This window comes from Pecten maximus, chromosome 4, assembly GCF_902652985.1.
Source record: "Pecten maximus chromosome 4, xPecMax1.1, whole genome shotgun sequence".
NCBI lineage: Eukaryota > Metazoa > Mollusca > Bivalvia > Pectinida > Pectinidae > Pecten > Pecten maximus.
The window spans coordinates 29,149,087-29,174,550 of NC_047018.1; the positions used below are offsets into that span (position 1 = coordinate 29,149,087).

A 25,464-nucleotide genomic window follows, 5' to 3' on the forward strand; every position below is an offset into this window, starting at 1 on the left:
GGAAAGACACAATACTTCTTTTACAGTTCATTGTCTTATCCCGTACCGTTTCTCAGCCTGGCCACTAGGTACTAATGTGACGAATGTGTATGACTTCTTCTGGACACTCCGGGACGTGCCTGTACACGGTCAGTATCTACAAAACAAGGAAGTAATATGCTACAGGTGTCTTGGAAGCAAATTGTAACAACAAGGTAAATATACTTATGTTTTATTGAACTTCGTTACTCGCTCGCTGTTATGTTTGACAGGGTTATATCAATCCGATTATCAGGGGACTACTTCCATTCATATTTAATGTGTATTGTTGACTTGTGTCTCTGAACATGATTAACTCCTGTGACGAGGAATAATTATATGAGCTGTCGACACTCTTGATGGACGATAAGAAATATACAAGACAAACGGTTACCTGTAAGTGACAGATCTGTTAACAATACTCGACCAATAGAAATATTTCCTAGCCTATCTGCCAAATATTGTGTAGTGTATACCAAGACTACGACGGTCAGTTATTGTCATACTAACATGGAAATCAATTTTGTCTCTGGTATTACAGGTCGGCCCTAGATCCTGGTTTATTTGGAAGTGTAACAGTGTCATTCCTTTGACTGGACTTACTTACGGTATTAACCAGGTACGTAATTGAAACTGAAGATATTAAAGACATATAAACAGTAGAAAATGTATCAAGCAACCTACATTGTATGCCAACACAGTGCTTGTCTGTTTGCCATGTTCTGTGATAGAGTCAACACCAGTAGTTTAGCCTTGTGTATCTGGTTACCTGAGCCGATATCAAACATTTGTAAAACTACTTAACAAGGTGCAATAGAGGGAAATATATACCATGTCGTCTATAGAAATGATCGAAACTTGACGTACTGGTTTGTTCAGTAATACATTACCTAGACAAGCAGACAACCAAAGGATTCTCTCAGAATGCATGGATTCGATTGAATCCACTTATATGGATTTCAGGACTTCCGGTCAATACCATGAGATATTTGTATATATTTTTTGAACTTGCATACAGAAAAAACTCAAATATGATATTCTATGAAGTAGGTGCGTATACAGTATTAAGGAAACATAATAATGTGAAGACAAACGTCTTGAATAGTCACCATAATATACTACGCCAACTCAAGCACGATTTGGTTTGTACTTGTTTAACGTCCTATTAATAACTTTGAACATTTAAAGACAGCCTGTGTGCGAGATACATGTTGGTGTGGGTGTGTGTTGGGAGTCTGCAATAGTTTCCCTGTGAAAGTGCGAAACTGATGCTGATTTCATAGTGTTACCTCACTGAAACATACTGCCTGTCACATTATACTGACCAACATACTGAGCGTTAAGCAAAAGTAGCAACTGTTATTGCTATAGACTGTGGAATAATATATTTTCTCTTTTATAGAAGCAACTTTCTTATTATAACTCCTTTGATCAACATTGCCTTAATTTTGAGCTTTAGTTTCGCCCTGTGAGGAAGGTGTTGGGCTCTGTCCCCTGGCTGAGACATGCTAGTCTATAAAAAGGAAGTTGCTACTCCAATTAAACGTTCAGAAAATTGGGAGTGTGACGAACTGTTACCCGTTGTCAGTTTAATTTAATCGAGTGAGGTGTCCTACTGGATGTCTTTGACTGTATGTTTCAGTGAGGTAGCATTTTAAAGTGGAAATCAGTTTATAAGCATACCTAAATACTACACTCATGCACTATATCTGTTGATAGAACGTTAAACAATACAAGACAAAATAAAGTCTTTTTGAAATCTCACATCATTACCCGACTCTCTTATTATGATTAGTATGATGAAGACTATATTGCTCCATATCATCTACTTAGCCTTGCACTGGATTTAGATGGGAATCTTGAACTATAGCATTAACACTGTTTACTTGATCTTTAAGATATAAGATCGGACAAAGATTGGGGCACTAACGATATGACACATATTTGTTTCATTATATGTTCCAGTAAAGTAATGTTGCATTGGAGATGTTGTAAGAAGTAGCCAGGATGCACGACGTCAACTACCGACTGTATGATGCAGTCGTCAAAGGTCAGACGGGCAACGCGCTCAAGTTCCTCAGACTTGGAGCAGATGTCAACAAGCGTGATGTGGTAGGTGCTTCTAATTAATGGACCGGCAGGGGTGGAGATAGAATCCGATCCCAACACCTTTTTTCACCATGAAAATAGCCGCAATTGAATGCATTCCGCCGAGTCCATCATCAGTGAGAGTGATAGGATATGATAAACATAGGCTAGTTAAGACACACTCTATGAATAATATTCAAAGTGAATATGCTTTTGAGAGGTTTTTGGTTCTAATGCATGTTATTATATTGATTTTCTTTCGTTGTGATTTAATTCTTACTTTTTCGTAATGTTTTATGAATTTTCATTCATTCTGTAGTGCATTATATCATTGTATAACTCTTGTAATTTAATGTCACTAAGGTCCTATATTATACCACATACTATCAATCATTATAATTAAGCAGAAAAATCAAATAACCTCGAGATTAAAATGGTACCCTAATCTACTGCTAACCCGTAATGTAATTTGGAGAGTACTTGTATGGTAGGTTTATCAATTAGTCCTCACACAATGATGCTGTCTAACATTATCTGCCGTTACAGATTGATGGCATGACACCTTTGCTAAAGGCTGCCCGTCGGCGCAACTTCGTAATGATGAAACTGCTGCTGTTTCACGGTGCGAAACCAAACACGAGAGACAGAGTAAGTGCATATACCTGAAAATGGTGTTCGAGTCAACACTACTAGTATAGGATGTTAAACAGACTCAATTGAGTCGAATGACGGTGATTCTCTGTATTAATGCCACTCGTTTCGTTTGCCACCTTAATGAGTGCCAAGCTTTTCTCACTGATCATCTCAGCGCAGTATATCCAGATGAGTCGGTATAAAAATTAAACCCTATGGGATCAGGCAATACAGACCGACACATGGTTTAGTACCCTGTACATAAAGCTCTGTTAGCTTAAACTCTCAACAACAGTCCATACTTCAAGATGTATTAAACGTATTTTATACTTGCCACGACTTAAAATTATGTTCTGGCCATATTAAGGTTCATTTATAGAGGGATGAACTCTTGAAAAAAACAAACAAACAAAACCGAATGTTGTCGTTAGGTTAAGTAAAGGTTATACAATATGACCCGTAAGCTGACTGGTACACTTTAAATCAACTGATTTGCCTGTTAAGAATTTACTGTATATACAAACATTTAATCTCACAATACCACTTACATACACGTACGTCACACTTACCATAAATCATTACAGACGTGTCTCTTGGTAATTAGTTTCCCTGAGAACATGCACCACTGTTTAATCTAAAGTTGTGGGTAAACAAACAGGTAGCGGCTTGTGACCTCCTCGGCATGTATTAAATTGGTCTCGAATTAAACCAATGTATGTAACAAACGATTTGTACAATTACTAGTCTACTTAGGAAACGTAAAACTGCAGTCTATGTTTCACATAGTTGCTATAGTCATCTCGGTGAATATATTTATTTCAATTCTAAAAAACAACATTTAAAAGGCTCTAAGAAGGATATCAAGGTTCAAGACGAATACCCCGCTACTTTATTAGTGTGACTATTCAACTTGAAGTAGTACACCTAGTCACGCCGATCGACTGATACGAGTAGAAATGTAGATAGAGTTCCTATTGTATTGTCTGTGTGTGATGGCCTTGGTACACAGGCCTGAATTAACAACTCAGCAGTTTAGCAGGTCTACAAATCGCCAATACAGATATGTTTGTGGTAATACATAACTTAACACTTGGTCTACTTTATGCAAATACCAAAACATTTTACAGTGTATCGATGCATATTACTTCATTATTAAGTATTGGCATTACATACTTCAGTTCAGAACATTACAGAATAGGTTTTACACAACATTATATAATTATAAGGTGCATACAAGTCGTATTGGGGATCTTCTCCAATATAAATCAACATCACTTGATATACAAATGTTTATTGAATACTGTATGCATGATTGACGAGGTAGCTGAATGACGCATGGGTCACACCTCACTGAAGATGTGGGATAGTATTACAAGCTAATTTTAGGTATTACTAAGACTCTACAAATGTAAACACTGATTCTAGACAGCATTTCTGTCCCCAGGTTAAATAAGTTCTTATTTTATATATATGCAAAAAAAAACATATACAGCTTTCATTTTCATATCAGTGATGAAAGGCCTTCAATAGTAATCGCATATTAATTCATTAACAAAACGAATTTGTATATATATATATATATGTATCTAAGCTGCATGTGCGTCACAATAAAATATTGTACAAAAGACACCTGTTGATAATATTTACAATTAAAGCAATAAATAAACGTACTCACCATTGTTAAACACTGTATTGCTCAAACTTACCGACTATAGGACTGTATTTTATTACCTGTGTTGATAAGAAATGAGTAGTATATTACATTAGTAATACGTACCTATTGTAACTATGTCACCATCTCGCACACTAGTCCCTGTCTGTTGTTCCTTGTTGGCTCGGTATAATACCTGTTATGTAAATAACAATACATTGACGCCACATGAAGTAGGAAAGAGAGATACGTCCGTGTTATATATCGTCACTGATTGCAGTACATTGTGTAAGAAGAGTAAATAATTATGATCGTGTTAAACATTAAAGTGCCTGATTTAGTGTTAGCTCGCGTGCTACATCCGCTATGAGCATCCTCCGTTCATCTATATATATAGATACTATACTACGGTAAACCTGTTACTTCCTGTAGTCACCCACTGGGCCAGCCGATACTTAGTTGCAAACGGTTTCATCATCACCGGGAGTTTCCTCTACTACGACTTTATACATTTATGAATCCGGTTAATGATAATTACGCAAACAACGCACAAAGACCAAACACCACTTGACTATAAAGAATTCACTAAACATTAACAATACAAAGGGTCACACACTCACAAGATATACAGTATATATATATCTATAGTCATTAACACTAGTGGAACGTTTAGTGTTGTTTCAGACAATTTTAACTGATTCAGAGGCTCCGTTTATTTTACTCGCTAGTTTTCGTCTCGATGAATTAATAAATGAGGTACCAGTGTGATGATGTCTGGACAAACATCTCTGCTATTTACCTTGTATTGTGGTTTCTGTGTGGTAGGATCGGGGCCTAACAGCGATGCATTACTCGGCGGAGGCGGGGGACACGGAGAGCATGATGTTACTGCTAGCTTTTAATGCCAATATGGACAGTACGGACTACGTGAGTAAATCAATCAATACTTCTGTAGTAGCAGTAGTAGTACCTCTGTGGGTCGGCCGCTTACTTTCCAAAATGATAGACTTGGTGCAATGATATAGGTATGATTTAAACGATTGTGTTATGGTATATAGGGTGTAATAATGTAGGTATGATTTAAACGAATGTGTTATGGTATATAGGGTGTAAAAAGGTAGGTATGATTTAAACGAATGTGTTATGTCATTTGTGCACGATAGATTGGGTGTAATGATGTAGTGTGATGTGTGTATGATATACTGTAAAGTGCTTTAATTTCGCGGTATAAAACATTCGCGTTTGGGTACCAAGAACTTATCCGCGGGATCTTAATTTCGCGCTACATTGGTTTCGAACGGTGCAAAATAGGGGTTAAAATCAAACCTTGTGTATTTTAAAATGGATCTATATAAATCACTGAAGAAAAAATCATGTGTGCATGTATACATACGCAATAGGATGTTCATCGGTACCCATACGTACGCTCATCAAATAATGATAGTGAATATGGCTGACATGTAAACACAATTTTCGCTGGTGTTTTGAATTCGCGCTTTGATAGCACACCGTGAATATAGCGAAATGTAAACCCTCCGCGAAATAAAAGCACTTTACAGTATAGGGTGTAATGATGTAGGTTTGATATAACCGAGAGTGCTATTTGTATGACATATAGGGTGCAATGATGTAGGTTTGATAAAAAAGAGTGTGCTATCTGTATGACGTATATGGTGTGATGGTGTAGGTTTGATATAACCGAGTGCTATCTGTATGACATATAGGGTGTCATGATGTAGGTATGATATAAATGAGAGTGCTATGTTTATGACATATAGGGTGTCATGATGTAGGTATGATATAAATGAGAGTGCTATGTTTATGACATATAGGGTGTCATGATGTAGGTATGATATAAATGAGAGTGCTATGTTTATGACATATAGGGTGTAATGATGTAGGTATGGTATATACGAGCGTGCTATCTGTATTACATATAGGGTGTCATGATGTAGGATCGATAAAAAAAAGAGTGCGCTATCTGTATGACGTATATGGTGTAATGGTGTAGCTATGATAAAGATATAGGATGTCATGATGTAGGAATGATATAATCGAGAGTGTTATACATATGGCATATTGGGTGTAATGATGTAGGTATGATATAAACGAAATTGCTATGTTTATGACCCATAGGGTGTAATGATGTAGGTATGATACACACGAGTGTGCTATTTGTATGACATGTAGGTATCTGATGTATGGTATGATGAACATGAATATATCGTGCATATAACAGGTTGGATGCACTCCGCTTCATTACGCCTCTAACCGGAACCATACCAGAGCTGCAGACTTACTGGTATTCTGTGGATCTGACGCCACCGTACAGAACACGGTAATAGGCTTCCCGACTCTCAACTAAAACACATGTTTACACCTATGTTGTATTTCATTTAAAACTAAAATACCAAAGTTTGAATATCATGATCCGGTATTATCAACCATTTGTTAAATTTGCCTTTTCACGCTTTTAAAGTATCAATATATAAAGTCTATGCGTTTATTGATATCGATCGCTTATTGATTATATCTTTTTATAATAACTCTAAGAGAAAAGAGACACCAATATCGATTTGCGAAAATGAAGATCTAGAGGAGATTCTACAAGAGTCAAAACGAGTTGTGAATGGAATGATAAATAAGTAAGTGCATTAAATAGTTGTTTTTGATAATGAAATTTTCCCAATTTATTGATATTTACTATCATTTACCTTTTGACTGGAATCATTCTTGCGCATGCATTGAAACCAGTGTTATAAATGAATTAATGATCATTTTTATGTTAGACTTTTAAAACAATAAGTTGCTCATCGAAATAATGTCTTTCTGACATTTTTACTAATCTAAAATCCTATGTTGTCACTTGTTCACTTCATCTAAAAGTCTCCTTTATTATTATTTTTCCAGTGATGTCTTCATAGAGCACAGACAACTGGAGACTGATTCCAGAACGCCATTCGATAAGATAGGACTTGTCGTATTTACACCACCTACCTTCAGCACCGACAGTCTAAGCTTTCTTTGTCGTCGCGTCAGACCTGAGTACAGTGACAACATTCTCCGTCCAGACCGACAGGAACTCCTCATCAGTGATACATTCCAGTACCGACTTTCTTCCTCCCAGTCAGACGGCATCGTTTGGTTGGAGATTCCTCTCTACAATCACCCTGACCCGTTTGAGGATGTTTACATGAAGACAGACACTCATCCGAAAATCAACCCCGACAACAAAATACTTGATATCAAAAGAATTCGATGTGAAGTAAGTCAAGCGTGAAAAAAAAAAAAACAATATGAAGTGATGTATGCTGCATCACATTCAGCGTGAAGTCGCATGCTGGCGAAAAACATGAAATTGTGTAGATGTTTCGATGAAAGCTTATTTTCTTTTCTATGTTTCAATAATTTATATAGGAAGGCGTAACTTTTGTGACAAAGGCTTGTACAAAAAATCACACTAGTGAAGAGCACCTTTAATACATACAATTACATCATATAAAGCTGGTATATCCTGTTTGGACCCGTCAGAAATGCTAGATGCTAAAATCAATGAATACCCTTTATTCATTACCGATTTCTTACATGCTGATTTAGAGAGTGAACAGTTCCTTCTATAATGATATAAGTTCAGAAAGATGAACAAGTTATGTATATTTTCAGAAAGGCCAGAGTGATTATAAATGGGTATGTTACACAGAGGTAGACATCACAGCAATGTCTGCCTTCTGCCTCGTCACTGTTCCGAGAGTAGAGACGTTCAATATACCTCCAGAGGGAACTACCGTGACGTCAGATGTGGACCAGTTCGTGCAGATCTCTGTTCCTCCAAATACATTTGATTCTCCAAAAAGTGTAATATCTTTAGAGGTAAGGAACGGAATAAAAAAGAGTTTCGGTTGTTTTCCAGGATATGATATGGCTAAAGTAAAATGAAATTAGTTTTATTTATGAATGTACAATTTCAACCAAACTTTTAACGGGAATAATTGAAATAAGGTAAAAGTATACTATCATCTGAAAAAAATCAAAACTGAATACATTTCATCATAGGTAATGCCCAGTCCGGTGTTTGATCCCCAAGACTTCGACAAAATTGTGTCTGTCAGTCATTTTTATGACCTGAACCATAACCATTGCGAGCGTCCCCAGAAGGAAGTGGGTTTGAAGGTGCCACTTCCACAGGACTACGACGGAGAAGGCAGTCTTTATATCCTTGGGGCCGAACTCAGCAGCCAGGTCTATTTGGATATGGAAGATGGAGAAGAAACACGGAAAGACATTCTGGAACGCTGGAGTATTATAGAGAAAAATCCTGTAACGGTCAAAGGCTGTATAAAATGTCCAGTCACACATTTCTCCTAGTGAGTCTATCTGGAACTAATTGGCAAAAATGAATTACAATTCAACTTTAATTTTTATAGCATTTAACTTTATAATGAAAAGAGCGGGTTTTTTGTTTTAAATATCGTCTACTTAATGAATATCACTCCAAAGCAAAGAATATATGTTGCTAATTGTAAGGTTGCCTTTGAAGGAAGCGTAATTATATCATTAAAGATTAAACTCCATGGAAAAATATCAAAGCCATACTGCATTTCAAATATTAATCTGAACTATTGTTTAACTAAGGACCAAAATCATAAAAAGTGTAATCTTTTCATATTGCTAAGGTATTGATAACTAGATATGCAAACCATGGATTGTTTCAGCTACGTAGCATCCGAGGCCCAACAGAACATGTCAGAAGAGGCGGTGATAGCACATACGTCAACACTCTGTAAGAGGGCATCGCTACGAAAACAACATGTGAAACTCATTGTCATGCTGAAACCATTGGGTAGTGAAATGTACGACGTCGTCGTAGAGATAGTAATAGCCAGAAAAGCGGAGGACAGGCTTAATCAATGGAGAGGATGCAGATACTTAGATCAAAAGCCCAGTGTGTCACGAGATTTTGAATCGGTTCCAAGAAAAAGATATTGTATAACACTTAGTGACGAGATTGAAAAGCATGGGGGATTCCCCACTACCCCATTAGACTTTCATCCAAAGCGGTTTAATTATCAACTGTTTCAAATATGCCGGAAAAAAAACGTTGAGCTGAACTTTGGCTCGGTGATCTTGACTGATGAGGAAACTGGAGAGGAGATTGCTAGACTAACTGTTCACTTAACGGGCTCTCCGTTTCTTGAGGATTTAGGCGAGTTTGAAGACGGATTTCCAGGTGAGCGAGGCACCAGTTACTTTGTATTCAGGGAATATTTGGTGTATAATAGATACCATCACATTTTCTTTCAAATCTAGCTTCTGATATAACTAACTCTTATCAATCATATCATGTTCGTGCACTTTTAACACTCTGATTGTCTCTCCTATGTGTCATGTCGAATAATCAATATAAAACTGCACCAAAGAATTGTTTGATAAAGAATTATAATGCTTAAACCAATGTTTATTTGGTTAACCGATTTTCGACAAATTATAAAGCTTAACAAACTGGAAAACTATCATATTGTTGAACTGGAGTACGGAATCAGTGGTGACACGTTGCTCTATAAGAACCAGAAATTTGACTATGACTATGCTGTTAAGTTAATCACGTCGTTTATCATCCAATTTGGTTGTGAAGTTCATATCCTAGTAATGTAAGCAAAATATGTTCAGATATTGTATATTGAATACAAGTAATTCAATTTAGAACTGGTATTTATTTGACAGTTCTTCCATTGGAATTGTCTGTTGTTAATATTGCTTATGGTTTTGTTTAGATATTTTATCTTTAAGGCTAAAATCTGACTTTCATTTTAGGTTTCACAAGGAACAGTTTACTTAAACACATAGCGAGAGAGCTTGGAGATGAGTGGATTAAAGTAAGCGTCCTCTTGGGCCTGACATATCGCACTGTAGAGGAACACTCCAAGCTTCCCAATAAGACAATTACTGAGAAGAAATTTAAGGTAATGTGTCCATATGGAAGAACTTCCTAAATAATAAAAAAGATAATGATATATCGAAAGTAAAATGAGTATAATTAACATAATATGTAGTTAACGTTCTTGTGATAACGTGTTAAATTGAATAAAGGAAAATTGAGTATAGGTTATCACCACACATGTATTGTATTCCAGTTATTTATCATTTGGGTACTTCAAATCAGGCTAATTTGCACAGTACATGTATTTATTATGTATGTTAACAACGCAGACTAATACTTCTGTCTTGAAATTTTTTCACGATGTAAATTGGTAAACTTATCTAACTTTCAAGTTCTCATGGTAAAATATGTCAACTATAAAAATGTATTTGTTAAGTAAACCAAGAATGATAAACATTTTAACGGAATGGTTACACTCCTTCCAGATTCTACAACTGTGGAGAGACTTCAGTAAAAACCGCCACGACTTAGGTGTACCAGACCTCTTGTCGGCCCTGGGGAAGACCAAACGTGATGACGTGGTGGAGTATGTCAACACGCAGCTCAAAGCGTGGTGAGCATCTCATGTGGAAAATAATTAATTTTAACCAAAGGCTGTTATTCTTAGTTCAAATTTATGAATTGATCAACAAAATGTGCGTTAAAGCAGTGTTCATATTATCCTCTCAATGCTTTGATATGCCAATTTTATATTACGGTATTCAACATCATAAATTGTTAACATTTGTTTAACTGAATTAAGGTTTTAATGATATATATAAATCATCTGGCAGGCTTCAAGAAAAAAAAGATCAACCTGACCGTTTCTATACCTGGTTAGAGGAAGCTCTCCAAGGCCCTAGCACGGACATCCTAGAAACCAACAGTTTGTACTAACTTTATATCGGGAACACACAATCTACCAACATGTGTTTTACACATAAAAGTACATACACATGTTGTGTTGTATATATACGTACTGTATTGTACATACACATGTTGTGTTGTATATATACGTACTGCAGTGTACATACACGTATTGCATTTTACATACACAGACTGTATTGTACATACACGTGCTGTATTGTACATACACGTGTTGTATTGTATATACACGTACTGTATTTTACATACACAGACTGTACTGTACATGCACGTACTGTACTGTACACATACAGACTATATTGTACATACACAGACTATATTGTACATGCACAGACTGTATTGCACATACACGTACTGTATTGTACATACACGTACTGTATTGTACACACACGTGCTGTATTGTACATACACGTGCTTTATTGTACATACACGTGTTGTATTGTACATACACAGACTGTATTGCACATACACGTACTGTATTGTACATACACGTGCTGTATTGTACATACACATGCTTTATTGTACATACACGTGTTGTATTGTACATACACGTACTGTATTGTACATACACAGACTATATTGTACATACACAGACTGTATTATACATACACGTGTTGTATTGTACATACACATACTATATTGTACATACACGTGTTGTATTGTACATACACATACTATATTGTACATACACGTGTTGTATTGTACATACACAGACTATATTGTACATACAGACTGTATTGTACATACACGTGTTGTATTGTACATACACAGACTATATTGTACATACACATACTATATTGTACATACACGTACTGTATTGTACATACACATACGGTATTGTACATACACAGACTGTATTGTACATACACAGACTGTATTGTACATACACAGACTGTATTAATTGTTCATACATGTGCTTTATTATATATACACGTGCTGTATTGTGAATACAGATCAGTAGACAAACCTGTCTGTTGTTAACGTATACATTGAAGACATTTCCACAGAACAGAACAGATCAATGCTCCTCAACTCTTGAGTCTGGTAGTAACGCAATGACAACCTGTTAAAAGCGGTCAAAATAGAAACGTTCACTGATTATCGTTCACTATGCATTAGGTAATAAGAAAATCAATCGGCGCCTATATTACTCACGGAATAGTGGTACACAATCCTAATGAAGTCATGATGTTGTGGTTTAAGGTCACCCAGAACCCATGACGGACCAGTTCTACGTCCTTCTGGTGGAGAAATGTGGCATCAATCTCAGGTCAACCGGAAGTCACCTTAACCTGTCAAAACCGGAGTTGGATGGATTATTCTCAGACACATTGATCAGCAAGGATGAGCATAAACTACTGCATGTAAGCTAGTTCCAAATATGGCGCCAAGTTAATAGTTAAATATTAAACAATGTTGATATGATCAGTGCCTTGCTGAGAAGATACTAACAACTGCTTGATTCTGAAAACGTAGTCTACGATCGATAACCAGCAGCACCTTCTCGCGTGATAGTACAATAGAGACTCCTACAGTGATACATTTTTTGTGTGTTTTGGCACATTCATTGTTATTGATATAAAGTATGCTTGAGTGGATTTTATTCCTCTGGGCTTATCCCGTCAAATGAGCCATTAATTAGCAACTGATATTTGATAAAACAACATTACATGTATTTAAACATTTAACAGAATCTTGTTATTCCGGAACGCCTGGTTATGCTTCAACTTTTTCAAATGTCTCCTTATCAATCGAATCCATCCTTTGTTGATTGTTTTTCAGTTTTATCTAAACATTTTGGATTGGGACTGATGTATTGTTTACTCGTCGATTCTTATACAATCTAGAAAATTCGTTAGTTCAAACCTATGTCTTCGAGTTCAACTTGTCCATATTAAAAGTAATTCTTGAAAGACACGATTAAGTAATCAATTGTTTTCTACTTAAGAAAAGGTAAATATACTTATGTTACGGAATACTGATATCTAACACTGTGAAAGATTTATGAATGAACCCTTTTTTACAGTCCTTGGGTCAGTTTTATGACCTGTGTTCGGCAGAGATAGAGGAAATTGTAGCCTACCCTATCGGACATGGACATAGGTTACTGAGGGTAACTTGTATAAATGCATGCTCTACTGATATTACCATATATGCCATAGCTAGGACTGTGTATTCCTCAGCCACCCTTTCCTTATTAGTTTGCATTCCCTGTAACTGTATCTACTACTGTAAAAATTAGCTCGGGCATGTACTTCTGTACTTCCACTCATTGTAACCTGTATATGCAATTCTATCTTCAACTGCATCCATCCCTGTATCAGGGATCTTTTAGCCTACACCAATTTGCTGTAACATCAACACCATGTATTTTCTATCAGCAATTCTATCATTCAGTGCATTCATACCTGTATCAGCGATCATCAAGCCTACACTCACTGTTGTAACATCCACTCCATGTAACATCAACTCTATGTATCATGTACCATCCTTGTATCAGGGATAATTAAGTATACACCAACTGTTGTAACATCAACTCCGAGTATCATGTACCATCCTTGTATCAGGGATCATTAAGCCTACACCAACTGTTGTAACATCAACTCCGAGTATCCTGTACCATCCTTGTATCAGGGATCATTAAGCTTACATCCACTGCTGTAATCAACTCCATGTATCCTGTACCATCCTTGTATCAGGGATCATTAAGCCTCCGACAACTGTTGTAACATCCACTCCATGATTCTGTACCATCTTTTGTATCAGGGACCGCTAAGCTTACACCAACTGCTGTAACATCAACTCCATGTATTCTGTACCGTCCTTGTATCAGGGATCATTAAGCTTACATCCACTGCTGTGTATCAAGTACCATCCTTGTATCGGTGATCATTAAACCTACACCAACTGTTTTAACATCAACTCCGTGTATCATGTACCATCCTTGTATCAGGGATCATTAAGCCTACACCAACTGTTACATCCACACACCAACTGTTGCAACATCCACTCCATGTATTCTGTACCGTCCTTGTATCAGGGATCATTAAGCCTTCACCCACTGCTGTAATCAACTCCGTGTATCATGTACCATCCTTGTATCAGGGATCATTAAGCCTACACCTACTGTTGTAACATCAACTCCGTGTATCATGCACCATCCTTGTATCAGGGATCATTAAGCCTACACCTACTGTTGTAACATCAACTCCGTGTATTATGCACCATCCTTGTATCAGGAATCATTAAGCCTACATCAACTGCTGTAACATCAACTCCGTTTATCCTACATCCACTGTTGTAATTCGTATCTCCGGTGTTCTAATCATGTATCTAATATCACCTGTGTCGTTCAGACATATTGGTATCCGCTTCCTTATTACCTGACGCTGTAGTATGTAGGTATATCCTTCAATGTCCCAATGCACGCTCATTGACATTTATTAGCGTCACTTTATATAGCTTGATATACGTTTCAATCCCTGCCTTGAACATCTTTTCAAATGGAATCCTATTATTTGAGACTGTATTTTATTACATTTGAGCTACACAGCGAGTAAAATCGCAATGCTCACACTCTGTGTGATAGAACATCCAAATGTACAGCCTTGAGATGCCATCCACCATAAAATACTAAGCATGTTTTCAAACTTACAAAAGTTATAACTACAGTATATAGCATGCTGATTAAACGTTTTCTTTACAACGTTATTTTCTAATTAACAACACAATGAGGTATTCTTTAAAACGTGTTAACTTATGGTACCATTATTGTTTTATAACTGCGAACGGTGATCGAATTCACTTTTTCTAACATTTTACGGCCATTCTCGTGTTTTGGTTTTTCTTTGGCTCGTTTGATAACGTCTGCTAAATGTTTACTTATCTAAAGGATAAATCATTTATTTTGTTTGGTTATGTAAATGTTGGGATGTGTGATCCATTAAAACATGAAAACTTGATATATAGTTGGCAAATGAGGAGTTCGTATAACTGAAAGTTCAGACATGTGGAATTCTACAGTGCATCAAAATAACTTTAACCGAATGGCACTAACAACAGTAGTACTAACGTATGTTTGGTACTGTTTCTGCTGGAACAGACTGCATCAATTAGATATTCTATACATAACAATTTCTATGTTGATAAAGGAACCATCTCGTTTTTTCGTCGTGTTAACCTAAAAAGACCATTATCCTTTCTTAAGATTTTATTCGAATTTCTCATAATTACAAATTATTTCGTATGTCTAAGATGCTGGTGGTTGCCAGAGAAAAGAGTGAAAGCAATATCGAGGCATTCAAGATGTTGATAGAAGCTTGCAACACGGTGGGGCTGACAGAGGCAAAACAGTGGATACTGGACATGTCGAAGGAATGGTAAGATCTAATTTGTATTGTAAAAGTTCGTGCTGTGAAATGTAGGAAGATTTGGTAAATCATCGTGTATTTATTAAACCACGTTATACATTCGACCCCGAATATAGAAATCAAGTTATCCCTTTAGTACAGATATTTTTCAGTAAATGCATAATTTTCAACCCAACTTCAATATTTCTTTCCGCACCGATATGTAATTAAGGATATTGTTTACAAACCTTGCCAACTCGATACTGTTTCTACAATTTGGACCAACGTCAACAGAAAGTTAGCAAATAAACATAATGTGTTAAAGTATATTAGGAGTTTTTAGTTCCCAAATGGCATCTGTTTTGACTGTGGGCGCAAATTTACAAATTGCAACGCTCTAGGGTTTGGCCTTTAAGCGACAATTAAGCATAAATTTAGTCCTTTTGACAGCCAATTATTATGACAATCAGACTGTTGTTTTTAAAATAATCCATGTAGCCCAAACGGTATTTTTCGATGTTTAACTCCGTAAAAATAATTCAATTGATAGTAATGTTGAACCATGTTTTGAACCACACATATCATGTTGGTCATTTATCTGGTTAATCTAAATGATAAAGAAACAGATTCTCAAAATGAGATGTTATTTGTTCTTCTTTACCGTAATTGAAATGCTGGTATTGGTAATAGTAATATTTGCCAATATTGATATTTCTTCTAATATGAAGCGCATACATATGTGTGTATCTAAAATGTTTGTGTTAAGTTTTAGTTGCCATTGATATATCAAAATTGAATATATATTTTAAAATTTCGTCCAAATCCAGTATTAATATGTTAATGATTAAATTACGATTCTATTGTTGTATTTGTATCCCAAGAGATAGTGCTTGTACAGAATTGCCTTTTGCCTTATTCTCGTTAGATCATTTTCATTTGATAAAACATTTTTGAAACAGAAAGTAAATCTTGTTTCGGCCACAATTGATGTTGACCATCCGATAGCCACACGATTTCAATTGGTTCACTATTGCCCACACGTGAAACACCGTACGTCCCAAAGCGGTGCAGTCAGGTTACCTATGTCCTAATAAGAACCGCTGATCATCCCAAAGCCTTAAAATTTAGGCTCACCGTGCACGAACCGTTGCAGACCACAAAGTCGTATACAATATGTTGGCTAGTTATCATCCCCATAGGAGCCAGTGCACATTCCAAATATTTACCATTAAGCTCACCGTGCACGAACCGTTGCAGACTCCCAAAGTCGTACAGTATGTTGACTCTCTATTGTCTCCATAAGAGCCGCTGCACATCACAAAGTCGTATACAATATGATGGCTCGCTATCGTCCCCAAACTCGTACAATATATTGGCTTGCCATCGTCCCCATAGGAGCCACTGCACATCCCAAAGTCGTACAAGAAATTACACTGTCAGGTTTGAATACTGTTCAATCAATGTTTTGCACAGGTTGATGGGCGATCCGGAGGCAACCGATCCTTTCAGAATAGCTGTCCAGGAAGTGATCGAATCGGTTGAAGGTCATTATATGCAGCATTCCGACCATAACAACACTGATGAATCTACTGCCGATCTCAATGACCATTAACGTTCTGTATTAATCACCACGTAGACTACATACAAACTGTGTAATGTCCAGTGAGAATCAGTGACATTGTGATAGAACTAGAGGACACATTCTAATTTTCTGTTTATTTTTATACCGACTCATGTGAGTTTGCGTCTTATGAACACTATATCTATTGATCGAGATAAATGCTTTGAAGATCTAAATGTGCCAAAATAATATATACATTAGCGTGATATATACACGTTTGTGAAGGGGAAGGTCTATGTTTATGTACGCGTTATCATATAGTCAAACAGTATCTGTCACAGCCCTATATCACAGGCTGTTACCCGAGTTACGATAAATGAATAATGTTATATACTAGTAAAGAAAGTAATTTCTAAGACTTTGAGTTTGCTTCTTTTTTCACAAGCGGAATCAGAAAGCAAACTTTTGTAACCTTTTATAAATACTCGTTCTAATACTGACAGAGAGATGGACAATATATTGACATAATACCTGAAATGACATATTTAGTACACTACAAATAAGAAATTTTTATTTTACAAATAGTACTGTCGCATGGACTTGAAGATATGTTTTTCACTATTGCATTTTATAAACTTAAAAAAAGCACGTTAGGAATCACTCTTTTATTTTGCAATTCAAGCGTCACAGAGACGGATAGAGATAATTAGTTTGCGGAGTTTATTGATGCATCCGATTCACTTACGTTTCGCACATGCAAACATTCCAGCCTGGGGAAGGAACGTTTTCTCCGGGTCGGAGGTTAACTTCATCAGAAAAGATATACATATAAATTCAGAATAAGCACATGTATATTTGACGTTCTTTTGAAATCGAATATTGAATATAATGAAATCCTTTATCGATTAAAAGGGATTTTGCAGTTCCCCGTCGTGGTTTTGACATCTTTTTCGACCTATTTAAGTCGCCTCCGATGTACCATCATTCTAGGCCAATAGCAACACTGACTGACGAGTCCTAGAAGAACATAAACAGCTATAAGGTGTCCCTTCCATCACAGGCGAGTTCTAGAAGGACGAAACATCTATAATGTGTCCCTTCCATCATAGATGAGTTCTAGAAAGACAAAACAGTTGTATGATGTCCCTAGGATCACTGACGAGTCCTAGAGGGACGAAACAGTTGTATGGCGTCCCTACCATCACAGACGAGTTCTAGAAGGACGAAACAGCTCTATGATGTCACAAGGATTACTGGCTAGTTCTAGCAGGACGAAACAGCTGTATGGTGTCCTTAGGGTCACCGAGGAGTCATATAACGTCAACAGCTGCATTGTGTCCCTGCAATCACAGACGAGTCCTAGAAGGACGAAGCAACTATAAAGTGCAGTCTATTTCATTTTGTGCTCTACTGTATCTGAACTCTCAACTTTATAGAAAGGTTCTGAAATCTTGTCTTTAGTATTTTATCGCCCCATTAACAGTCAGGGTCATTTTGATAAGGGGTTTCCTAGTGGCGATTAGTGACAACCTCATTGAATAACATATGGAATGTCCGTCACATGCAATTCAATTCAATTCAATTCAGTTATTGACTTTAGGTCTATGACCCATCAGTACATAAAATAATATACATGTATATATAGATGTATATATATATATATATGAATACAACATGTATTATAATAAAATTACAAAAGATGCAATCCAAGACAATCAGTGTTTTGCCCATGAGCACAACGACGACAGCCCAGGCCGGCCCGTTTCTCAGCTTCCTGAGAAACACAAACCAACACGGGTAGGGAGCGTCGAACTGCTGGTGGACTTATATCCCAAAAGGGAGCCTTTACCTGTATGCCACGTTCTAATTCATTAGACAAATGACACGGTTCGAAATTTCAATTCATTAGAATGGTAACACGGCTCAGAATTTGTATTCAGAAGAATAGTTACACGGTTCAGAATTTTAATTCATTAGAAAAGTGTAACGGTTCAGAATTTTGATTCATTAGAATACAGTCATGGTTCAGAATTTTAATTAATTAGAATAGTTACACGGTTCAAAATTGAATTCATCAGAATACTAACACGGCTCAGAGTTTAATTCATTAAAATAGTGACACGGTTCAGAATTTGAATTCTTTATAATAGTGTCACGGTTCAAAAATTTTATCATTAGGAGAGTGTCACGGTTCAAAATTTAATTCATTAAAATAGTGTCATGGCTCAGAATTTGAATTCTTAGAACAGTGTCAAGGTTCAAAATTTAATTCATTAGAACAGTGTCACGGTTCGAAATTTAATTCATTAAAATAGTGTCACGGTTCAGAATGTTCAAGCCTATTTTAGTCACCCCATGTGTGTCAACACTTCAGGACATTATCAAATAGAAGACAGAAATAAACATTCCATTTTTTTTTCATTCCTGAATGGTATTGAGTGCTCTTTGAATAATTCTACCAAATACTAGTATCGTCTGCAAATTGTTCTACTCTGTCCAGGAAGTGATCGAATCGGTCGAAGGTCATTATATGCAGCATTCCGACCATAACAACACTGATGAATCTACTGCCGATCCCAATGACCATTAACGTTCTCTATCCATCACCACATAGACTACATACAAACTGTGTAATGTCCAGTGAGAATCAGTGACATTGTGATAGAACTAGAAGACAATTTTAATTTTCTGTTTATTTTCATAACGACTCATGTGAGTTTGCGTCTTATGAACACCATATCTATTGATCGAGAGAAATGATCAAACTGGTAGCCTTGTTTAATTCTTGGAAGATCTAAATGTGCCAAAATAATATATACATTAGCGTGGTATATACACGTGTGTGAAAGGGGAAGGTATATGTTTTTATGTACGCGTTATCATATAGTCAAACAGTATCTATCACAGCCTTATATCACAGGCAGTTACCCGAGTTACCAAAAATGAATAATGTTATATAATAATAAAGATAGTAATTCCTAAGACTTTGTGTTTCCTTCTTTTTTCACAAACGCAATCACAAAGCTAACGTTTGTAACCTTTTATAAATACTCGTTCTAATACTAACAGAGAGATGGACAATAAACATGCATATTTTGTACACTACGTCTCAGTGACGGATATAGATAATTAGTTTGCGGAGTTGCATTTTCGTTGTTGCATCCGATTCACTTACGCTTCGCACATGCAAACATTCCAGCTGAGGAAGAAACTTTTTCTGCGGGTCGGAGGACAACTTCATCAGAGAAGATATACATGTAAATTTAGAATAAGCGCATGTATATTTGACGTTCTTTTGAAATCGAATGTTGAATATCATGAAATCCTTTAACGATTAAAAGGGATTCGCACTTCCCCGTTGTGGTTTTGACATCTGTTTCGACCAAGTCGCCTCCGGTGTACCGTCATTTCAGGCTAATAGAATTACTGACTGACGAGTCCTAGAAGAACGTAACAGTTGTAAGGTGTAGGATGAAACAGCTATAAGGTGTCCCTTCCATCACAGGTGAGTTCTAGAAGGACGTAGCAGCTATAAGGTGTTACTACCACCACAGAGAGTCCTAGAAGGACGTAAAAGCTGTATGATGTCACTTCCATCAGAGACGAGTTCTAGAAGGACGAAACAGCTGTATGGGGCCCCTACCACCACATACGAATTCTAGAAGGACGAAACAGCTGTATGGCGTCCCTATGATCAAAGACGAGTCCTAGAAATCAAAACAGCTGCATTATGTCCCTATCATCACTGATGAGTTCTAGAAGGACGAAACAGCTGTATGGTGCCCCTACCATCACAGACGATTTCTAGAAGGACGAAACAGCTATATGATGTCACTAAGATCACGGGCGAGTTCTAGCAGGACGAAACAGCTGTATGGTGTCCTCAGGGTCACTGAGGAGACCTATAACGTCAAACAGCTGCATTGTGTCCCTGCAATCACAGACGAGTCCTAGAAGGACGAAACAACTGTAAAGTGCAGTTTATTTCATTTTGTGCCCTACTGTATCTGAACTCCCAACTTTATAGAAAGGTTCTGAAATCTTTAGTAGTTTATCGCCCCATCCCTCAGGGTCATTTTGATGCGGGGTTTCCGAGTGGTGATTAGTGACAACCTCATTGAATAACATACGGAATGTCCGTCACATGCAATCCAGAGCAATCATTGTTTTGCCCATTGACACAACGACGACAGCCCAGACTGAGTTTCTCAGCTTCCCGAGAAACACAAACCAACACGGGTAGGGAGCGTCGAACTTCTGGTTGGCTTATGAATTAGTGAGCCTTTACATGTACACCACCTTCTAATTCATTAGAAAAATGTCATGGTTCGAAATTTCAATTCAGTAGAATGGTAACACGGCTCAGAATTTGTATTTATAAGAATAGTAACACGACTCAGGATTTTAATTCATTAGAATAGTAACACGACTCAGAATTTTAATTTATACAATAGTAACACGATTTATAGTGTTAATTCATTGAAAAAGTGTCATAGGAAACATACTGAGAAAGAACTGATTTGAAAAGCGATCAAGCGTAGGCTATTGCCGGACATTTAACCAATAATAGGTAAATAAAATGTCAATAGTTCATGACTGTCGTAAAGTATCCTCGATCGTCCTTTTCCGTATATATTTATAGAACCAGAAAAATACATTGCGAGTACAATGGTCTTATAACCAAAACAATTTTACAAGTGACCACGCATAAGGGTCGATTGTTAATGCAGTATTATCTTTAAAAAAAGAAAGAGAAGAAAGAAAAAACAAAGGAGACTCGTAAAAACCTCATAGAAAACAGAGGTAAGCAAATGTTACTGGTATGTAGCCCTAGACGTTTCCTGTAATGCCATATCCAACAATCGTGCCCCCTGTCTACGAGGTAAATGACACGATCTACGATACTGTGGGTACAGACATTAATTGAAAGATTGACAATACGAAAACAATAACAAAAGTCTGTATTTGAGGCTTTAACAAATATTTAAAAATTTCCAACAATGGGAAAATGTCATTGTTACAAAATAACAATAAAATAGTTTTCGATAACGTGTTTATTAGCGCGATAATAAATCCCATAACTGACATCCATTTCAATTAATATTTTCCTATCCTTCAACTATTATGTGCATATATTAAATATTCGGAATAGGTTCATATTTATATTACTATTTTGACATGTTTACGATTTATGATTCCGGGATGACGTGAATATGTTGAGTTCATTCAGTGAGTTTGTATAACTACCAATCATCCATCTACCTTGCGCAGTCTTCACATACAAATACAGTGAGGTTTAGTTTAATGTGGGGGTAAAACAATATCCTTAAATTAAAAGATATGTCAAAATCTAAAACATTGTATAAAAAGGGAAAACTAAATACAAAATTATAGCCTTCAGGAACACGTGATAAAAATGCATAAATGCACAAAAGGACTTCAAATTGACAACAAAAGCATAGCCTAGTATCAATACACGATCGTTCCTTGAAGCTACGGTTATTCGAAACATAATTATCTAGCATTCTGGTGATATGCTTCATTATCTAACAAAATTAATGTAAACGTGTCATTCGAGGTATTCTGAGATACATAATTATTAGCCACTGCACAGATGTGTATAAAAATCATTCTTTATCAGTTTTACACACCATATAACATTGTTATAAATGTTAATATTGTAACGGCTCCTCAAACTAACCATACATTGCACAAGCAGGTTCGCAATCACATGGCGCCCTTTAGGTCAGATACCAGATGTAGCCATTAATTAAGTTTGGAAACATCTACTGTGATTGTGGTTACAAATTTATGAAAATTTAAATAACATTATGCTTATAAAAATAAGTAACAATGTAAAAATGACATCACTTTATCATAGCATTAAATGTGATTTAGCTCCGCCCTTAGTAGCCTACATGACGCTCCACTCTGGAGGACCGTTATAAAGGTAATCGTCATCGGGATTAGGAGGAGGGTCGGGATCTATCCGAAACATTTTCTCCAGTCTTCGCATAGACTGGTCATATTTCGTATTCGCGTGAAGCACAGAGTCAGAAACTAACGCAGGTATTTCAATCTCGGGCGGCTTTTGATAGGCATATACAGGACGATTGAACTCGGGGTTAAGAAAGTTTGTCGCCGCCGGTAAAGGTTGATGTTTCATCCAGCTTTCGTTTTTCCAATCGATCTTCTGATTGTGGTTCTTCTTTGGGGCGTTCCATGCCTTCTCATCGACCTCATGATTTTCTTTAGGTTTGGTCGGTGGTACAAACTTAGGCTGGAGACGTCCTAGCTGTGCCTTTTTGTGTTTTATCACTTTTTTATCCGATGACGGTAGACCTAGAAGATTTCGCACGTTCTCTCTGTTCCTGTCATTACAACAGGAGCACTGTAGCTGACCAATGCCTTCATACACAGGAATGATGTGTCCGTAGGCTGCGTAGTGGAGGTAGTCCGCCACTAGACCGTCCACAAGGGTATGACTGTCGTTCGGGGTCATAGGCATCTCCACAGTCAAGCGTGGCTTCTGCACCATCTTTGGTTGGTCTGCGTCATCGTTAGGATCAGTTCCTGGCAACGGCCTCACATGTATTCTTGGCTTACTGAGGGAAGTCGTGTTAAGAGCTGCCAGATTGGCCTTTGGTTCGTTAGAAGGTGGAACCGAGGGACCTGCCTTGACCGGTACCGAGGCGTTGGAGTAGGGAACACGAGGAGTTCGGGGAGTTGGGACAGCGAACGATTCCTCCCGGATTGGCGGCAATTTTTGCATCCGGGTGACAGAATACTTTTGTTTTGACGCCATTTTGGTATCTTGTCGTGCTTAATCAATGGATGTGGGCACTCTGAATAGCGGTATCTGAAATATTAAAGAATTTTATGTTAAACTGCTAACTGAAATATTTAAGCATATGATGTAATAGCGCTAAATAAAATATTAAAGAATTTGACGTATAATATCGAGTAATGTCTGCACTACATGAAATGACGTGTATTAATTAACACGTGATTACTACCTGACACTGAATTCAAAGTTTTATATCTAGATTCCATTGTGGCAGAAAACGTGATGTTCCAAAAATAGAACAATATAATCCTATACTTATATTATGTATACAATGTACATATAAACATACTATACGTACCTAGGTATAAGAACTATTAATAAGATAGATAACATTTTAAAACTACGAGTGTGAATATTTACCATGCCCGTTGATCGTTATCCCGTGACAGTAATTAATATCTCCATGATATACAGTACTGTCCATAACTGTCCATAGCCGACTCCATTCCATAACGTCAGGAGGCCGCCATACTTGTTTAAATAGTTGTCATGACGCAGCGAGTGGTCGATTTAAAAATATATACCTGAAGGGTCTCCAGAAATACTCGGATACGTCTATACCAGGATAAAGAGCTACACTATAGTGTTGTCTACCTAGCTGAGGTAATCGCTTCCCTATACAAATAACCTGACTGGCTTTTATATCCGTACCCAGAGTCCATCAATAGGTTCGGGCACGTTCCGGGGACTAAATAGATCGATACCATTCAGGAGGCTACCCAATACACATACAGACAGGTGGTTCACAAGTACACGTACATAGAGTCACGCAATGTGAGTGTGGTGCTATGTTTAATTAAATCTCTTTAAACTTTATCTCGATTCACTCATTTTTATATGATGAAAGAATTTAGCTTTTAATGATTTTCCCCGATAACATAAATATCAAATTGTTCAAAGTCTAATATTTAGCGAGCTCGACTAGTAATATTTAGTTTAACTAGAAAAACTTTTCCCGTTGATTTGCATTGGATCACTGACTTATAGAAACTGTTGTCATTTTTTTTCAATATTGACATGCAGTTCCATGGTACTATTACATATGTAACACAATGGTGTTTAAAGCCCCACACAGTTAAAATTTTAAATGAATAGTCAACGTTTTTGGTGCGTCATTATTTTTCAGCTCTATACTGACGGAGACGGAATGCCCATTTAAATCAAACACCTGCAGGCCTAAATGTCGCTATGAATATAAAACAAATCTCCAAAATACCATTTATCTTTAGGTTCGTGATATATTGTTCACTACATATGTAATACAGAGAACAAAGTTACAAAATAATCAGCCTCCAAACTAGACAATGTACATTATCGATGTCTCTTGTTTTATATACAAAACTGCATAATCGGGCATTAATTATTTAATTACGCTGTCATTATCAAAGCTAGATATTTGGTTTGGTTTATTTGTTTAAACAACGTGCCAGGTTTTGACAGTGGAGGAAAGCCGGAGTACCCGGAGCAAAAATCACTGGCCTTAGGTCAGTACCTGGTAAGTGACTCACTGGGATT

The 25,464-nt window shown here is 36.8% G+C and overlaps 2 protein-coding genes across 5 annotated transcripts; one reads left to right on the forward strand and one right to left on the reverse strand.

Annotated features, from left to right (window-relative positions):
- Window positions 1-77: 77 nt before the first annotated feature.
- Window positions 78-20,086, forward strand: LOC117325740. 4 transcript variants are annotated; one of them, XM_033882179.1, is made up of 19 exons: window positions 78-194; window positions 560-637; window positions 1,984-2,130; window positions 2,653-2,754; window positions 5,216-5,317; window positions 6,630-6,728; window positions 6,944-7,035; window positions 7,301-7,655; window positions 8,054-8,260; window positions 8,444-8,754; window positions 9,103-9,617; window positions 10,202-10,350; window positions 10,754-10,881; window positions 11,102-11,193; window positions 12,396-12,556; window positions 13,219-13,305; window positions 15,447-15,571; window positions 17,015-17,085; window positions 19,625-20,086. In XM_033882179.1, exons 3-19 carry the CDS (start codon window positions 2,026-2,028, stop codon window positions 19,690-19,692), a joined length of 2,769 nt encoding a protein of 922 aa, XP_033738070.1. In that variant the 5' UTR covers window positions 78-194; window positions 560-637; window positions 1,984-2,025; the 3' UTR covers window positions 19,693-20,086. The 4 variants fall into 4 exon arrangements, with proteins under 4 accessions (XP_033738070.1, XP_033738071.1, XP_033738072.1 ...); XM_033882180.1 differs by having other exon boundaries at window positions 17,015-17,063; window positions 19,603-20,086; XM_033882178.1 differs by lacking the exons at window positions 78-194; window positions 19,625-20,086 and adding an exon at window positions 280-414 and having other exon boundaries at window positions 17,015-17,520.
- Window positions 20,087-22,138: 2,052 nt separating this feature from the next.
- Window positions 22,139-24,612, reverse strand: LOC117325744. Its single transcript, XM_033882184.1, has 2 exons — window positions 24,310-24,612; window positions 22,139-23,961 (listed from the first exon to the last, which is right to left on the reverse strand). Exon 2 carries the CDS (start codon window positions 23,905-23,907, stop codon window positions 23,017-23,019), a length of 891 nt encoding a protein of 296 aa, XP_033738075.1. The 5' UTR covers window positions 23,908-23,961; window positions 24,310-24,612; the 3' UTR covers window positions 22,139-23,016.
- Between the last annotated feature and the right edge of the window lie 852 nt (window positions 24,613-25,464).

Coding starts and splice junctions, on each gene's coding strand:
- LOC117325740 (XM_033882179.1), top strand. CDS start 2,026: ATGCACGACGTCAACTACCGACTGTATGATGCAGTCGTCAAAGGTCAG. Junction 6,729..6,943: donor ACGCCACCGTACAGAACACG/GTAATAGGCTTC, acceptor AATAACTCTAAG/AGAAAAGAGACACCAATATC. Junction 9,618..10,201: donor GTTTGAAGACGGATTTCCAG/GTGAGCGAGGCA, acceptor CTTTCATTTTAG/GTTTCACAAGGAACAGTTTA.
- LOC117325744 (XM_033882184.1), bottom strand. CDS start 23,907: ATGGCGTCAAAACAAAAGTATTCTGTCACCCGGATGCAAAAATTGCCG.